Source organism: Narcine bancroftii, chromosome 12 (assembly GCF_036971445.1).
Source record: "Narcine bancroftii isolate sNarBan1 chromosome 12, sNarBan1.hap1, whole genome shotgun sequence".
Lineage (NCBI taxonomy): Eukaryota > Metazoa > Chordata > Chondrichthyes > Torpediniformes > Narcinidae > Narcine > Narcine bancroftii.
Window position 1 is genome coordinate 78,269,878 of NC_091480.1, and position 17,805 is coordinate 78,287,682.

Consider the following 17,805-nt stretch of genomic DNA (forward strand, 5'->3'; position numbering starts at 1 on the left):
GATGAGCAAATCAATAAACTAGAGCAATGTCTTTCAAGAATTAAGCTAAAAAATGCAAAGGCGGATAGAAACTTGGAACTCTTCCACAAACAGCAATGGATACACAGTGTATGGTTAATTTTCAAACTGAGATTGATAAATTTTCATTAACCAAGATAGTAAAGAATATAGGGACAAGGTAAATAAGTGGAGTTAGGTCATAGATCCGCAGGGGTGAATGAAGCCTTGGGAGCATTCTGGTGGTTCAAGAGGTGTTCTCATTATTTTATCATCACTCCCTATTCTCTTGCATTCCATGTTTTACATAAAGTCCTCTTGTAATGCACTTCGAAAGAACCAAAGACTTGTTGATCCAAACCAAGGCTATTATTAACCAAAAGACTGGAGCGTATCACAAGTAGGTCGACCAGTCCAGAATGACCTGGTCTGGCTAGGAGCAACCCTTGAAGACCTGTCAGTAGGCATGGCTACACTCTCAGCCAATCACAGTCATCCTAAACGACCATCTGTACATATACACATTGGTGATAGAATCTGTGCGATCCCACCTCTAAGAATTGATTATTACAGCATATGCTAGTTTGAAATGGCAATTACATTTCAGACTAGCAGGGAAATGATTACAGAGTACCAGCAATTTCACGAAGGCAAACCCTACAGTTAAACCTGTGCTAGCACTTCTGATAGAAATGAACACTATTTGTTTAGCCAGTTGGACGCAGCATGATAACAAATCCAATGCAATCAATCAAAATGATTGGCCGGCACAGTTAGTGTAATGATTACCGCAATGCCAATACAGCGTCAGCGACTAGGGATCGAATCCCGCGCTATCTGTAAGAAGTTTGTAGCTTCTCCCCACATCAGGGTGCATTTCCTCTGGCTGCTCCAGCTTCCTCCCACCCTTCAAAATGTAAGGGGATTGTAGGTTAATTGGGGTATTTGTGTGGCATGGACTGCAGGCTGTACCATGCTGAATGTATGTGTAGGACAAAATAGGATGGAAAATGCAACTCAGAGCTGACCAGAATGCATTTATTCTAATTATGATCCAGCCTATAACATACATACATAGTCAGATTTGGAAAACTGTTATTGATATGATATTGGAACTTAAAGTTCAAAATAAATGCACCAAAGTTTGCCTTTAATTCTTCAAACTTGTAAATACCTCATGAGCAATTTCCATTTTCAGACTATCACTAAAAACAATACCATAATTTTCTTGTGCCTTTCTTGAATTTGAAAGTAAATCAAATTATTTAAAAACAGATTTTTATTTGCTAGCTATCAATTAGAAGCCTAGGAACAGGAAGAGGGCACTTCAAGATCAATTCAATTATGACTGATCTGATCTCAACTTAATTTCTTTTCCCTTTTCTCTTGCAGTTCTTGGCATTTTTATCCACCAAAAAATCTCTGAACTAGGCGACACCGCCTCAAGATTCAGGGGAGTAGATTTAAGATGGAGATGAGAAAATTTTTTTTCCCAGAGAGTAGTATATCTGTGGAATTCTCTACTCAGGGAAACTGTTGAGGCTACTTCATTAAACATATTTAAGGTTCAGTTAGATAGATTTTTACATAAAAAAAGGAATTAAGGGATGTGGGGAAAAGGCAGGTTGGTGGGGATAAGTCAATGATCAGATCAGCCGTGATCTCATTGAATGGTGGAGCAGGCTCAATGGGCCGGATGGCCGACTCCTGCTCCTATTTCTTATGTCCTTATGACGCTAGCAGCAACTAACTCATTCATTCCTTCAAGAAGCTCAGAGCAATAACATTTCATGATGTCTTCACTTTCCATAATGTGCAGGTCTTTAAAATGCAATGTTACTGCCATCCCATGTGTGTCTTTTGTGTACCTCTTATAGTCATACTGGCATCCAGAACCTACATCATTTTTTAAAAAGTAATTGCAGTGATAATTGTACTAAATAAGCTCTAATTGAAAGAATAAATAATTCCTACTAAAACATATTCTCAGGCCATATTTATTCAAATTGATTAATGCTGGAAATGAGCCCTTGATTGGCAATCACTTGGACACCATCCATATAGCTTCAACCAACTGGAATCCCAATTTAGTCGTCTAATGGGACCAAATAAATGTTCACACAGATTAAATTCTCAGTTGTTTAATAGGATTTTTAATCCTTTGAAAATGTTTAAAGCAGATGCGTTGAATGGCGATTCCTGATCAGATACAAGTCCATCAGATGAGGGAAGCCATTGATCTCATCTTGACTTACCCTTCCCTTAATACTGTACAATAAATGCTGGATTCTTTAGCGATGAGTGGGTGGTAGAAATTTAGAACTTTGTTTCACCGAAAGCTGTGGATACCTAGACAATTTCACCTACCAGTGAAAACAATTTTCCTGCCTCTATTTTATCTTTCATAATTTTATATATTTCTATAAGATCTCTTCTCATTCTTCTGAATTTGAGTGAGTATAATCCCAGATGATTTAATCTCCCCTCATAGGTCAACCCCCTCATCTCCAGAATTAACCTGGTGAACCTCCTCTGGACTGCCTCCAAGGCCAATATGTCCTTCCTCAAGTAGAGACCAGAATTGCATCCAGTAGTCCAGGTGCGGCCTCACCAGTACCTTGCATAGTTGCAGCTTGACCTCCCTGCTCTTGAATTCAATTCCTTTAGTGATGAAGGCCAACATTCCATTTGCCTTCTTAATAACCTGCTGTACCTGCAACCTAACTTTTTGTAACTTATGCACAAGTCCTTCTGCACTACAGCAGGCTGCAGTCTTTCACCATTTCAATAATAATCTGCTTTTCTATTTTTCCTGCCAAAGTGGATGACCTCACGTTTACTAACGTTGTACTCCATCTGCCAGACCTTTGCCCATTCACCTAACAACTATATCCTTCTGCAGCCTCTCCACAATTTGCTTTTCCACTTAATTTAGTATCATCCACAAACTTAGCCACACGACACTCTGTCCCCTCTTCCAAATCATCAGTGTAAATTGTGAACAGCTACGGGCCCAGCACTGACCCCTGCGGCCCCCCCACTTCCCACTGTCTGCCAATCAGAAAAACACCCATTTATCTGCCTTCTGTCAGTTAACCAATCCTCATCCATGCCATTATACTCCCCCCGATTCCATTCATCTGTATCTTATTTTTAAGTCTCTTGTACGGCACTTTATCAAACGTCTTCTGGAAATCCAAATATACAACATTAACTTATTCCCCTCTATCTACCGCACCCATTATATCCTCAAAGAACTCCAGCGTTTTTCAAACAAGACCTGCCCTTTCTGAATCCATGCTGCGTCTGCCTGATGGAACCCCTTCGTTCTAAATGTCTTGCTATTTCATCCTTAATGACAACTTCAAGCATTTTTCCGACTACAGACGTTAAGCTAACTGGCCGATAGTTACCCGTCTTCTGCCTACATCCCTTTTTAAAAAGTGGCGCGACATTTATTCCAATGCAGTTTGGATATATGGAAAATATATGTCAATTCAGTTGACATGTTTGATGCTTAGCAGAAGAATGTTCAGAAGTAATGGACACAGCTGATGGCAAAAAAGGTTGAATTACTGAAATCACCAAGTATTTTAATCCTTACCTTAGACTTTGCTGAATCACTAGTGGTTGAGTCTGCAAGGTCAACAAAAATAACATCAATTAGGAGCTACTCATTTTATTAGTTACTACTGCAACATGATTAATGGTATGGGTTAGAATTCACATGACAAAACATAGCCAACGTAACAGGCCACAAAGAAGCAGCACTCTCTGCAACATGGAAATCACAGCATGGCAATGACCTTCAAAATTATGTGCCTATTTGCATTTTCAGCATTTATTGTCAATATTGGTCATTCTAAATGTTTTGAAGAATTTATGCTTAAAACTGGAGAATGTGATGAAATAAATTGACCACAGACACACAGTTATGAGGATTTGTTTTTTGTTTAGTTATTGTAACTACCAAAAGATGTAATTTAAGTCACCAAAGCTGGTGGAAAAGAAGAATAAACATTTGAACATAGAGTCTAAAGCAATTTAGGTGCAGCAAATTTTACAACCTCCAATCTTTCACAAAATATTTCACCTCAAACATCCAAAGCCTGAAAATGCAAATCTCTGATTATACGTAAGTGTATTTATTCAACAGGTGCTCACATTAAGTCCAACACAAACATTCAGCCAAGCCCATCAGAAACTAACTATAATTAATTGTTAATACAGATCCTGCTCACTGGTTGTTTCTGGACCTTAGAACATTGACAGCAACAGGCATCTGGTCAACATTTCTGTTACAGTGAGTAGCAACATGTTATCTTCCCGCTGAAGTGAAGCCTAGCAAAATGATTTCTCAGAATCTATAATAGGCATTGTTTAGCAATCTACTTTATTCCTGCTGCAACTTCTTACATACACCAATCCTACATACTACATACACTCTTGGCCCAGATTCTGATCAGTGTCACTCAGTTGGTGAGGTACATCTTTACCGGATTTATGTTCCCTTTGCTCTTTCTGCCTCCTTCTGTGGGGAAAGATTTAGCTCCCTGTAGGCCCCTATCCTTCATCATAAATTAGAAGCTTGCCATTGAAGCATGACAATATCAACTCTCCCACAAGATGGTGCAATACAATACTGCATGCTGCCTGTTCCAAGCCCCACCAGCAAGATTCACAGCTTTTGATTAAGGGACAGACTTACATTTTGCATCAAACCAACTCACACCATTCTGAAATCCCAAGATCATAGCATGCAGGAGAAATTATGCCATACAGGACACGTACAGGTGATAAGTACACATGGTTCTAAATCCTATTGAGTGAATTGCTATGTTCAGACAGTCATGGAAATGGACCACTCAACCAACCCCATCCATGCCAACCAGTGCAGACCCATCCACAATAAGGCCATCTTGCAGCACCTGGAAAAAACATCCTTATACACCTAGGGATTCAAGTACTCATCTGGATACTAGTAGTGGGAATCCTATCACAAAAATAACTTAATTGGCCACAGAATGCTTTGGGGGCTCCAAGGCTGTGAAAGGGAGTTGGATCTCATTATGTTTAAAACTGGGACAACTAACACATGGACAGACCAAGGAGAGTTGGAAGTCGTTCCTCTGTGTTCTGTGTAAAGTCTAATCATCTGCGAGATGTTGTTTAACACCAAATATTCAGAAGAATCATTTATGCGAGAACATTAATAATTCAGTGACTGCTATCAGTAAGATCAGCTATACATTCAGATAGATAAATCTCTCAGAATGTACATGCTCTTTTTTTAACTATGATATTTCATTGGATTAGAATGTTTCGATTTGGCACCAAATGTCAGCACCCAGTTTAGGTAACTGGGAAGCCAAAGAGAGAATAAACATCCTTCTAACTATCTCACTCTAACTACCTATCAGTTCTTTTCAAATTACCCAGTATAAATTTTTTCATGTTCCACATCAGTCATCTAAACAAGACCTTTTAATTCAGAGATTGGTTATTTGTGTTGTGGCCTGCACCCAAGCTCTGGATTAGAATGGTCTTAAAACTCATTTTACATGGAAGCCTCAGTGAATGGATGTAAATTCAAATCCTGGGAGGTAAACAATGTCTAAAGTCACCATTACCTAGCCCTTCAATTTTTAATATTAATGTACACTTTAAAATTCCAAAATAATTTTTTATTTACATAACTATTTTATAGCATTGGCTGCAAAACTTCAGTAAACACACTCCATTTTAAATGAACAACAAGGTCAGAGTAATAGAGCACAGAACAGGGCCTTTGGCCCAACTCCTCCAAGCTGACAATTCTGGGCTCATACCACTTGCCTGCATTTGATCTGTATCCTTCTTAGCCCGTCCTATCCATATATTTTTCCAAATGGCTTTTGAATGCTGAATTTGTGCCCACTTTCACAGTTCCCTCTGGCAGCTCATTCCAGATGCAGAATGAAATGGTTGCTCCTCTGGTACTTCTTGTATCTCTCCCCTCTCACCTTAGACCAATGGCCACTAGTTCTAGGTTTGTCTTCCTTGAGAAAAAGAGTGTGAGGATTCATTTTATCCCCACCCTTCATATAAATAAACCTCCTATATGATCAGCTCCCAGCATCCAATGTTTGAGGGAATAAGGAGCCAATCTAGCTGACCCCTCCATATACCTCAAGGCCTCTAGACCCAGCAACATGCTGGGGTCTGTATAAGTTGTTAATGAAAAGTGGAGAATGAAAATGTCCTCCATAAACAGGGAAAATATCTCTAAGGGTAATAGAAACTTTACTGAGTCAAAAGCTGATTCTCCTGAGCCATAGAATTTAGGAAATTCCAAGGAAAGAAACCTAGGGTGTATTGTGTATAACTCCCAAAGAAATAGTACAAGAGAGTAGGGAAATTCATCTGATAATTATCTCTTATTTAGGAGCTACATAGCTTCCTGGTAACTTTTCTCAATGGCCGAACCAGAATTAGGGACCAACTGCTCTCTCTTAAAAATTCACCCAAAGTAAGAAAGCTCAAAGAATTAATTTGAGAAAAATATATCCACAAGCAAGTTTTGTTTTCATGTTGCTCATTTCTCGCCGTGTCAATACTGTTTCAAGGTTAGAGGATTCAAATTTAGAGAATGAAATATTGTTCACATAAAGCGAAGCTTCTCTCAATTAAAATTGTTAATATTAGGACTTCACGCAGCAGACAAGAAAGCCAGAAATGAAGCACGAAAAAGTAGTGGAATTAAGGCAGAGTGCAAACTATATTCTTAAAAAATTCTCCAAATATTAAAAACCTACACCTGCCTCTTTAAAAGGTTTTCCCCAACTAAACAAACAATGGATTACACTTTTAAACCTCCTACCTCAGCAGAGTGAAATATTCTGCTCTATCATCACCTCACAAGAACAAAATTACAGAAGGGTCAATACTCAAACAAAGTACCCGATACTCAAAGAAGTCTGTTAAAAATTAATTGGATAAATAGCATCTGATGCATTTTTCAATGAAAATGCTACCCTATGATCTTTTAAATTATAACTATATTTTTAATTGTATTAAGTTGTGGGAACACATCAAATTTGGGGGGGGGGGGGGTGGAATATTAAAATTCACATAAAATATTGGACTGGCCACCATGGCTCATCTTGTCCACCCTCTTCTAGGGAAGATGAAAACAAGTCAAACAACTGAATCAACACCAGCTTATATATCCACCAGTGATGCAGTTAAAATAAGGTGAAATAATATGATGAAATAACTATGCTGACTTGGCAACCAGCATTCTGACATCTCTTGACTCCATTTGGAGACTCGGAGCTTTCCAAGTCTATAACTTGTTTAAACAAGTTTGTCCTTGATAAATAATGAATGACTGCTATGATATGAACATTAACTGGGAAAGGTCGATTGGGTGTGTCAGCAATTCACTACCAAAAGTTTATATTAATTTTGTTTTTTAACAATGTTCCTCTATTCTTGAATCATAGAGAAAGAAACATGAAGGACATGTTGATAGAAGGTCCAATCTTGGGTGTAGATTTTTTTAAATTACATGGATAGTTTTCTATAGAACTTTAGAATCTAAAGCAATGTCTTACTTACAATTGGTTCAGTAACTGACCTATCACAAAACCTCATGGATAAAGGATAGTCTCACTGTCTTTACTTTCACTGATTCCGTGAACCAAATTAGAAATATATGAGGCCTGTAACCTTTTCTATAATAAACATTCCATCAGCCCAGTGCATGGGTCAGGTGTGAGACTTGTGGTATGCAACAAATATCTCCATACAATTATCTGTAGCTGCTGTGCATTCCAGTGCCCACCCCAATAGTTCTGATACTTGCCAAGAAGTAGGAAAGGACTCTCTCATGATGTCAATAATAAATAATCCTACAACTGCCATTCTATAGCTTACACTCTGCATGAGTTGGTAACTGCAACCACAATCATAAGGAAGAGTGGATGTGATGTGGGTTTTGGAATACAATCTGGTACAATACCAGAAGCTAACAAACTTCAAGAGAAACAAGAGGACTGTTCCATTTAGTGCCAAATGGCAAAAAAAAGGCATTAAAACTTTTTCAATTACATTGAAGTGAGATGGCCAGGAGGAGTCGGGGGATGGAAAAATATGCAGTATTTAATTTTATATCTAATAAAACTGCAAATATAATTCTATGGTTATATGTATTAGGTGTAAATTATAGCCAAAGTTTGTTGGACAATGCCAAGTTTCATTTTTCTGTTAATTGTTTGGGCAGAGTTTATTTATGAATGGATGGATCTCCGAAAATCATCCGTAAGTTCATGTTGCATGCAAGCAGGAGCTGTATAATGTTTACACAGCACAGGTAAACACTTCCAGGTGGGATAACTTCTGAATAGGCCAAGCATAAAATAATTGGATGAATTACTTTACTGAGAGTTCCAATATACTAAAAGCTAAGTTAATGTCTTACATGTATAACAGAAAAAAATACTAAGTAGACATTAACTCAGCCATTCAAAAGCAAATTTTGCTGAAAAAAATATGAATGCAATTTTGTGTTTACTTTAAACCTGCCAGTTCATGCTTGTGCATTTTTGGAGCATGAACACACTATTGCAGATAATGCACAGACCCGAGTCTCATCCACTCTCTTCTCATGATGAACAAACATTTCTTTTTAACAGAACATTACAACAGAGGAGCTAGATCATACCCAGTTTTATTTCTCCATGAGGTCTGCTTTCAAAACAAGAAATAGTAGAGAGATTGTAAGGAAACAGCCAACACAGAGAGGAGATTGGAAAAGAACAGCAAAAAAATCTACGATTCCTCAACTTCCTCAGCCTTATCCCTCGTATGTAGCTCAGAACACAGATTATTTATAGTTCATTAAAAATAACTAGATTCCTATTTAGGTTTGCCTGCTTGCAACTTAACATGGTGTGAGGGAACCTTCCACTGTGAAATGGATGGAAGATATTCCTGTTTGAAATACCCATGATTCCACACAAGTGTTAACAGCTACGTTTCATCCCTCACCTTGGCTGTTACATCACCAGTCTGAGCAATTTGGGCTTCTATTCCTTTGTCAAAAATTCTATACTTACCAACTTTAAAAAAAAAACATTGAATTTTGAAATGAGATTTATAAATAAACAAATCATTTTAAAAGGCTACTAGACTGAATTAAATAATTCTCTGAAGGTGGCAAATAGGCTTCTGGAAGATGCCTCGAGTATAACAGTCAGAAAGTCATAAAATACTTTCCATAAAATATCATTTTGGATGGAAATCAAAGATTGCCTCCAATTCTGAGTGCCATCCTTTAAGAAAGATACAAATAGTTTTGAAAAAAAAACGAAATGGTGCCTTGGATGGAAGATGTTGGTGATGTGGATAAACTGGGGTCATTCTCCTTGGAATAGGGGAGGCTGTGAGGAGACGTAATTAAAATGAAGGGTATGAGCAAAGTGGATAGAGAGAAACTATTACCATTAGCAGATCAATGAAGAACAAGGGGACATGGAATGGCTAGTGGCAAAAGAACCAAAGCTGACATGAGGAATTTTTTTTTTCATTTAATGAGTTGTTATGGTCTGGAATGCACTGGACAGAGATCAGGGGAAATACAAATGCATCACTCAAAATGAAGCTAGCTCTGTTTCTGAAAGGGCAAAATGTGCAGGGCTAAGCAGTGAGACTAAGATTGGAGCAGTTTGATTGATCTGCTATGAACTAACAAGCCAACAGCCTTTATCCATAGACAAAGAATGGGAATACAGTACTGTAGTGGTCATGTTACTTAATGATCGAGGCTTGGGTTAATGTTCTAGAGATCAGCTAAGATTAATTCCACTAGTTTGAGAATGTAACAAAAATGTGAAGCGAACATGAAATTGTTTGCATTATTGTAAAAACCCAACGGTTCAGAGATGTTCTATTGGGAGGGAAGCATGCTTCTCTCACCTAGTTGGGACTTTGTGCAAATCAACTAGGTGATTCTTAAATGTTGTAGCTCAGCTGGCCCCTCAGTTCTATCTGGTGATTGGCAATAAATGCTGGGTTTGTCGCCTATGGCTCAAATAGAGAATAATTTTAAAAAAATACAGAATTCCCGGTTCTACCTTCTGTTAGTAAGACGTCCTTCACAAAAACTATCCAAGGCACACTTTTTTTATACACCAGAACAAGATAAGCAAGACTCTTCACTTGTTGGATATTTTACAGTTATAAATGCAGGATGTTCAGAACACTCACTAAAAAAAAGACCAATAATCCTGATTTTACTGATTTGCTTGCTATTACGAAACTGGATTTTAATTACTACCAGAATTAACTTGTACTTTACAAATCAGCCCAATTTCAACCACTCTCCAAAGTTTTTAATGTTTAAATAATTTGCACGCCAAGATATTCCATTCAAACATTACAACAGCTTGTTATAACAATTAAGGGTATTTAGAAATTCACAAATGGTACTTTGGTTTCACTCGACGACAATGGTGTCAGCAAAGATAGGCCAGTAAAGCTATTAGAAGAGCACATGCAGTAAAAACCTAAAGAGAACACACATAAAAGAAAGAAAGGCGCCTGTTTTGATGCAATTTTCAGATCATTGTATAAGCCATTCCTGGACAGCCTGAATGTTCATCAGCCATTGTACCAGATTCTGCTGAAAATGTAAATCATTGGTTTGAATTTTTTGAATTTTTAAAATGTACAAATGAGTTAAAATCATTCACATACAGCAGATCACATGCAATGCTGCTTATAGAAATCACAATTGATGCAAACATCGTATGATTCATAATGTTTTCAAGAGGATCATCAATAACCTAAATACTTTGGCTGAAAAATAACTAAACCCATAATTCCAGTGGGTGTTGCCTTCATGTGCATGTTTGGCAGGCTCATTTGAAATTTCTCTCTGGACAATCTGGAGTTGGATACTGACTCGTTTATTGAAAACAAGTTAAAAACCTACATTAAAATAGCAGAGATCAAGAACATTAAGCTTCATTCCAAGATCAGTTTGCCCATTTGCCAAGCATGCACTTCATCTAATCCTCAACATTGCATTCCATTGGCTAGGATTGACAGCATGAGGAAGATCCAACATTTAATGTCAGCCAAGACTGGAATCTGAACATGGCTGCTTCAGCCAGCACCAATAGTTGGGCCACCAGCCAACTTGTTTATAACTGATGTGAAAAGACTTTCCTGGCACTGCAAATATTACATGGCAGGGCATGCTTCACAAGTGAAATTGTGACTGCTCTTGCAGCTGAGCCACTATGATTTCATCAGTGAAAAAAAATGCCATTTCAAAAGCGACTTTCAGATGAACTTTGAATAATTAGTTGTGAACAGGAGGATAATTCTTTGCAAGCTTGCTATCCACCACTGTTACTATCTGGAATCCTGGCCACATTAAATTAAAAAAAAACGTTTTATTCTTCCCAGTTTCTCGAGATAATAATATTGAAGGGAATATTAAAAAGGACTGCTTGATTCACCAGAGAGCCTGGCACCAATGCAATGACTGGGAAATGACCAAAGTCATCAGGTTTACATTGGTAAATGAACTGAAATGTTGATTGCTTAATCCCATTCCTATGACTTCAGGATATATTTGGTTTGCACTGAACTATGCAAGAACCAAGTGTGCAACTTACACATTGGGTAGAGATATTTGAACAATGTCATGGCATGCCAAATCATGTGTTAAAATGACATGTAAGTGACTTAATAGATTGTTAAAATCTCTTGTTTATTTGAAAACCTACAAGTATGGGCATGAATGTAAACAATTTCTTATAACGTGGATAGGCTGTAAACATTGTAATGCCCAAAAACCCATGGAAATTCCTTCATATAATTGTAAATTATGCACATTACTTAGTGCTAATAGAAAAAATTCTATTCAAGAAATCAAGCCAATAGTTTGCTTGTAGCCAAGCAAAGCAATTACTTTGACTTGAAAATCTCAAATTCAGCAACAAAATGAAGAATGAAAAGCAAATCAAAAAGAAAAAAAAACACATTGAAAATCTGAAATTAAAACAAAAGATGCTGACCAGGCAGATCAATCAGCACCTGTGAAATGAAACCAGGAAAGAGAAAAAAAAAGTTAAGGATGAATCAAAAGGAAAAGTGCATCAGACTGGGGTTGCCCAGGAGAAAAATAATAAAGCTATCCAGATAAAGTAGGGTCTGAGCCAAAATGTTAATCCTGTTTCTCTTCCCACCGGTGTTGTTTGGCCTGTTGAGAGTTTCTTGTTAGTCACATTAAAATGAAATAGTCTGAAAACACTGAAACTGGAACTATGGTAATTATTCTACAGTTTAACTTTTAATCAGTTTGGATGAACCAACATAACAGGTATAGAACTTTGTTGTTACCTGAGATATCCCCTGGTGCCCCTCCTGTTCTCCCAATGTTTAACAGGAGATGATCTATGTTCGGTACTGGTTGTAAATCAGTATTACCTCCAAGGTCAACTGGAGCCTAAAACATCAAAATATATTTTAAAAGTTTATTTTAATCTCAATATTGTTTTCACATTGTTTATTGGTTACAAATAATTGTACCTACTTTATAAATTATATACAGGGTATATTGCATTCAAATATCTTCACTCACTCTAAACAGTCAAGTTAATGACATTTATCTATGGGAGCAGGTTACTGATTCCTTGAGTGTCGAACAGTGTTCAGTGGTGCAGTCAGTACGTCATTGATTTACCAAAAGAGCAATTTGTCATTCACTAAAATATCCTTAACTATGGAATAGTTACTGATGAATCCCATATGAGAAATTAAATTTAAAAACCAATGTTACAGTTTTCTTTATCCAGTCTGCTCATGTTGTCAATCCCACTTCTGAGGCCAGACTGACTTCTTGTGTTCCCAAAGGTCAAACAGATGCCAGACTTCACTGCCCCGGCTGTATTACAGGTACAGTGCTCCACAAGTGATATCGAGCCTATGGATGGTGAGACCCTGCTCTCTCAATGTTCTGCTGCGCAGTCAAACGGCCTTGGATCATTTCTAGTTATACCCATCATTTCAAGAGAATTTAAATGATTTAAAATAATAATACAATTTCTTAAAAATGGTTGTAATAGAAATGAATTAAAACAATTAAGATGAAATGGGGAGACGAGAAGGGAAAAAGATTCGTTTTCGGTTGTTATACGGAAGACCAGCTCAGATGTTTAATGACCCATATACTGCCCTCAATATTCATTTTTCACCATCTGCATATGGTAGCAATAGTTTGTACCATCTACGTAATACACAGATGTCATTCATCAGGCCACACCACAAAACCACAACTTTCACGAGGGCAATCAATGCATGGGAGTGCCTCCATCAGTACGTTCCTTTCCAAATAACTTGCCATCCTGACCATGAAAAAGATCACTATTGCTTCAACACCATTCGAGTCTAAATCCTGTAACTCCCACCCTCCACAACAGTATTATTGGAAGGCATTCTCCATAATTTGTTCTTTTGGGGTATTTTTTGGGTAATTTTACAGAGAGAGCCTTTTGGTTCATGCACAAAAGCTGTTCAGACATTTTCATCAAATTACACCATTTCCAGTAGCAGTTTCTCTCTGTTAGCTTAGATTCTTAATGTTCCATTTATTGAACCAAAGACATTTAAAAAAATTTAGAGATACCTGGTAACAGGCCCTTCTGGCCCACAATACACTCATGCGACCAATTAAACCTACTAACCCCATACGTCTTTTGGAATAGGGGAGGAAACCAGAGCACTTGGAGAAAATCCATTCAAACAGGGAGTGAGTGTACAAACTGTCCTTACAGACAGCACTAGATTTGAACCAAGGTCGCTGGTACTGTAATAGCATTGTGCTAACCGCTACACTAACCATGCCATAATTTTTTTAAAGTACATTCTGCTAGAGGGTTTAAGTATATTTTCCTAATGCACTCTTGTCTTCTTTGGCTTGGCTTCGCGGACGAAGATTTATGGAGGGGGTAAAAGGTCCACGTCAGCTGCAGGCTCGTTTGTGGCTGATAAGTCCGATGCGGGACAGGCAGACACGATTGCAGCGGTTGCAGGGGAAAATTGGTTGGTTGGGGTTGGGTGTTGGGTTTTTCCTCCTTTGCCTTTTGTCAGTGAGGTGGGCTCTGCGGTCTTCTTCAAAGGAGGTTGCTGCCCGCCAAACTGTGAGGCGCCAAGATGCACGGTTTGAGGCGTTATCAGCCCACTGGCGGTGGTCAATGTGGCAGGCACCAAGAGATTTCTTTAGGCAGTCCTTGTACCTTTTCTTTGGTGCACCTCTGTCACGGTGGCCAGTGCACTCTTGTAACTCATGCCATAATGCATTCTTTAATGTTACATTTTGTCGAATACTCTTGCGGTAAATAAAATGGTACTTACTTTCTCATCCATGTCCCGGTCTTCATTGAAAAACCAGTCATACTAAAAACAAGATGAAAATTGGTTTGAAAAGTAATTCAAATAACTGTTTGTACAAGAGGATTATACAACAGAGAAATTAAAGGGTTTGTGAGCGACATCATTATCTTCTAGTTTGAAAGCTCCATTAATATGGAAAAACATATGGATGATGACATAAAAGTTTGTGGAGTTACTAAAAGACACGCTGCCAACCCACTAGTCACCCCACTGGTTTACATTAAAGGAGAAGCAATCTTGCTAGTGAAAATCAAACTATAGATGCTGGAAACCTAAAAAAAATTGGAAATACTTAGTAGGACAAGTTGCATCTTCGACCTGAACTGTGAACTCTGTTTCTCTTCCCACAGATGCAGCTGAATATTTCCAGATATTTGTTTTTTTTTAGTAGAGTAACCTTGTTAACATGATTTTTTTTTTGTTTCAGCCTTTATTTGATTTTGATACATTTGAAATGTATCCCAGGCAGTTGGTCGATCCATGATTGCATCCACTGTACTATAACCTTGAATGATGCAAATTATTGCAGTACTAGAGGCCAAAGCATTTACTCTCTTGAAACTAATAAAGATTCAGGACACACATCAGTAATTTTGTTAAACTCAAAAATTAGCTGCAAAGTTTGTTAACTACTGCATCAAAATGAAGAACATTTCAAAGAGAATTAACATTCCAAGATCCTTAATAGCATTCAGTACCTCAAAGCTTCCCTTTATATGAAAACTAGAAAAAAGGCAGATGCTGGAAATCTTATACAAAATGAAAAAATGCGAGAAAACCTTGGAGCCAAATGTTCACAGGTGCTGCTGACTTGCTGAGATGATATGCTATAATTTTTCTTTTAACCTATTTATGTTTCCTGATCACAGAATTCTAAGAAACCTGAGTAGATGAACTCTGCTTCTGTTAGTTTTGACCATTACTGCACACTGCAAGCAATCTAATCCTTGGTTGGCTCTTTGTACCATGAGTTCAAAATAGCATGAGAACAATTGGAAGTGGAAGCAGGCATTTGACTCTCAACCTGCCCTTTGACTCTCAACCTGCCCTGTTATTCATCAAAATTATGGCTGGTCTTCTACCTCCGCTCTCTTTTATTGCACTGACCAAATCACTCATTTCCCCGGCAATCCATCCCTCTGCTTTGAATGAATGCTGGTGCCACCCAATGAAGAACTTCCTCTTCGCCTCTGTCCTAAATGGTCAGTCCCTTACTGATATTGTGTTCCTTGGCTGTGGATTCCTCAGCCAAGGAACACATTCTCCCTGAAAGTTTCAGTTCTACCACTCTTCTTCCAAATTCAAGAGAACACGAGTTGCATCTATAAAATCTCACTTCAAATAGCAAACGTGCAAATCCAGGAACCAGCCCAGTACATCTCTGACGATACCCACTAAACACAATGTTCCAGGTGTCATCACCAATCCCCATATAATTACCTTTTACTCCTGCATTCAAATCCTTTCTGTCACTGGTGTACAAACACATAGGTCCTCTGATCCTCAGCGCTTCTCAGTCAGTCACCAATTATAAAACATCTTCTTTTCTGTTTTGTGCACCATTCTTAGTGTCGTGGTTAACACAACACTATTACAGCTCCAGTGACCGAGGTTCAAATCCAACGCTGTCTGTAAGAAGTTTGTACATTCTCCCTGTGTCTGCGTGGGTTTCCTCCAGGTGCTCCGGTTTCCTCCCATGTTTCAAAGTCATACAGGGTTAGTAGATTAATTGATCACATGGATGTATTTGGGCAGCAGAGGTTAATGGGCTGGAAGGGCTGGTTACTGTGCTGTATCTCTAAAAAAAAATTCTACCTGATACATTACCTACAACTCACTTTGATTGACTATATCCCCCTGAAGACTCTACATCCACTTCAGTCTGCTCAATCCATTTAGTTTGTATTATTACATTGGCAAACATGGGGTCTAAGTACAACCGCTAATCTGAAAAGGATCCAATCCATTGCTTTCTGCCTGTTAACAAGCTCTCAGTCCCTGGCAGTATAATGCCACAATGCTCCCTGATTTAACAGGGTTGACCTACTACCTGGATGGGATCTTATCAAATCTTCTGGAAATCTAAATATACTATAGTGCTTCCAGATCCATCCTCAAGGAACTTCAAGAGGTTAGTAAACCTGTTTTTACTTTTCATGTCCATGTTGACTCTGCTCAATCCTATTATTCTATTCTAAGTATTCTGTTATTACATCCTTTATTATAGATTCCTTCATTCTATCCATGTTAGACCAAACAGGCCAATGGCTCCCAGTTCTGATCCCCTTTTTAAATAGTTGTGTCATAATTACTACCCACCAGGCACCATTTCAGAATCTGCAGTATTCTGAAGGATTACAAGCAGCTTGGAAGAGAACTTGGTCGGCATGGACAAGTTGGGCTGAAGAGTCTTCTACTATGGTGTAAAACTCAATGCATCACCATGTCTGTAGCCAACTCCATCACAACTTTACGGGCAGATCATTAGTTCCTTGGGATTTTGAGCTTGCACTCTCATCAACTTCTCCATTTTTTAAGCTAATACCATTTGCTTTCATTACTACATTATGGCAAGACCTTTGGTTCTCTGAGAAACCTTGCTCTCAATGAAAGTGAACTATGCACAGATAAATTTGGAATAAATATTATTTAGAAAACCAAATTGGGTAAAGTTTTGAGGCAAATAATTATGTGAATTTATTACAAATAATTAGGATAGATATCAAAAATCAAAAATGCAAAAACAAATTTTAGAAACAGGACTTGAATCTTTCGTCGATCGGATTCACAATACCCAAAATCTTGATCTACAAAATACATTTATGCTCCCTTTTAATGTATGCTACAAAGTATGTTTTAGATCCTGTGCTTCTGTTCACATAACACTATAAATGGCTCTGTCGCATCCAACATAAGACCACATCTCCACTGCAGCAAACTGAGGTAGCTATTCAGGCTTAGTGAATAAGAGCATCTTAAACATCACACTGCTAGAGTTAGACCAGATTTAAGTCAGTTTAGAGGGATAAACAACTTAACCGGTTCACTCTATTTTCACATTGGCTACTCATTAAATTGGGTGTTCAACAAATTGGTTCAAGAAGCCATTTTTGTCGTTCACACTTGATCACTGTTAACCGGTTCTCTGCGTCCTTTCACACTCACAACCAGGCATCCCAGGGAAGAGGGGCACCTATTTTGTCCCAGGATACTTAATGGCCCTTTCACACTGGGCTAACCGGCACACAAGCGTCAGATCACCCCGGCGATGATACATCCCAAATAGGGGGTCCATTGCCGGGGTGATCTGATTCCTGTGTGCCGATTCGTGAGCATTCGCACTGGCACGGTAACCAGTAGATT

At 38.2% G+C, this 17,805-nt stretch overlaps 1 protein-coding gene across 8 annotated transcripts in view; it reads right to left on the reverse strand.

Moving 5' to 3' along the window:
• Nucleotides 1-17,805, reverse strand: part of LOC138747621 (rho GTPase-activating protein 23-like) — a 263,779-nt gene that overhangs the window by 9,304 nt on the left and 236,670 nt on the right. For 6 of the 8 annotated variants that reach the window (XM_069907014.1, XM_069907013.1, XM_069907015.1 and 3 more), the window contains 3 exons: nucleotides 14,404-14,445; nucleotides 12,391-12,496; nucleotides 3,602-3,633 (listed from right to left, as the gene is read on the reverse strand). In XM_069907014.1, coding sequence (XP_069763115.1) covers nucleotides 3,602-3,633; nucleotides 12,391-12,496; nucleotides 14,404-14,445 — 180 coding nt within the window. Of the gene's footprint in view, nucleotides 1-3,601; nucleotides 3,634-10,559; nucleotides 10,661-12,390; nucleotides 12,497-14,403; nucleotides 14,446-17,805 lie in introns of all 8 variants that reach the window. The other 2 variants (XR_011347582.1, XM_069907012.1) reach the window with 2 other exon arrangements.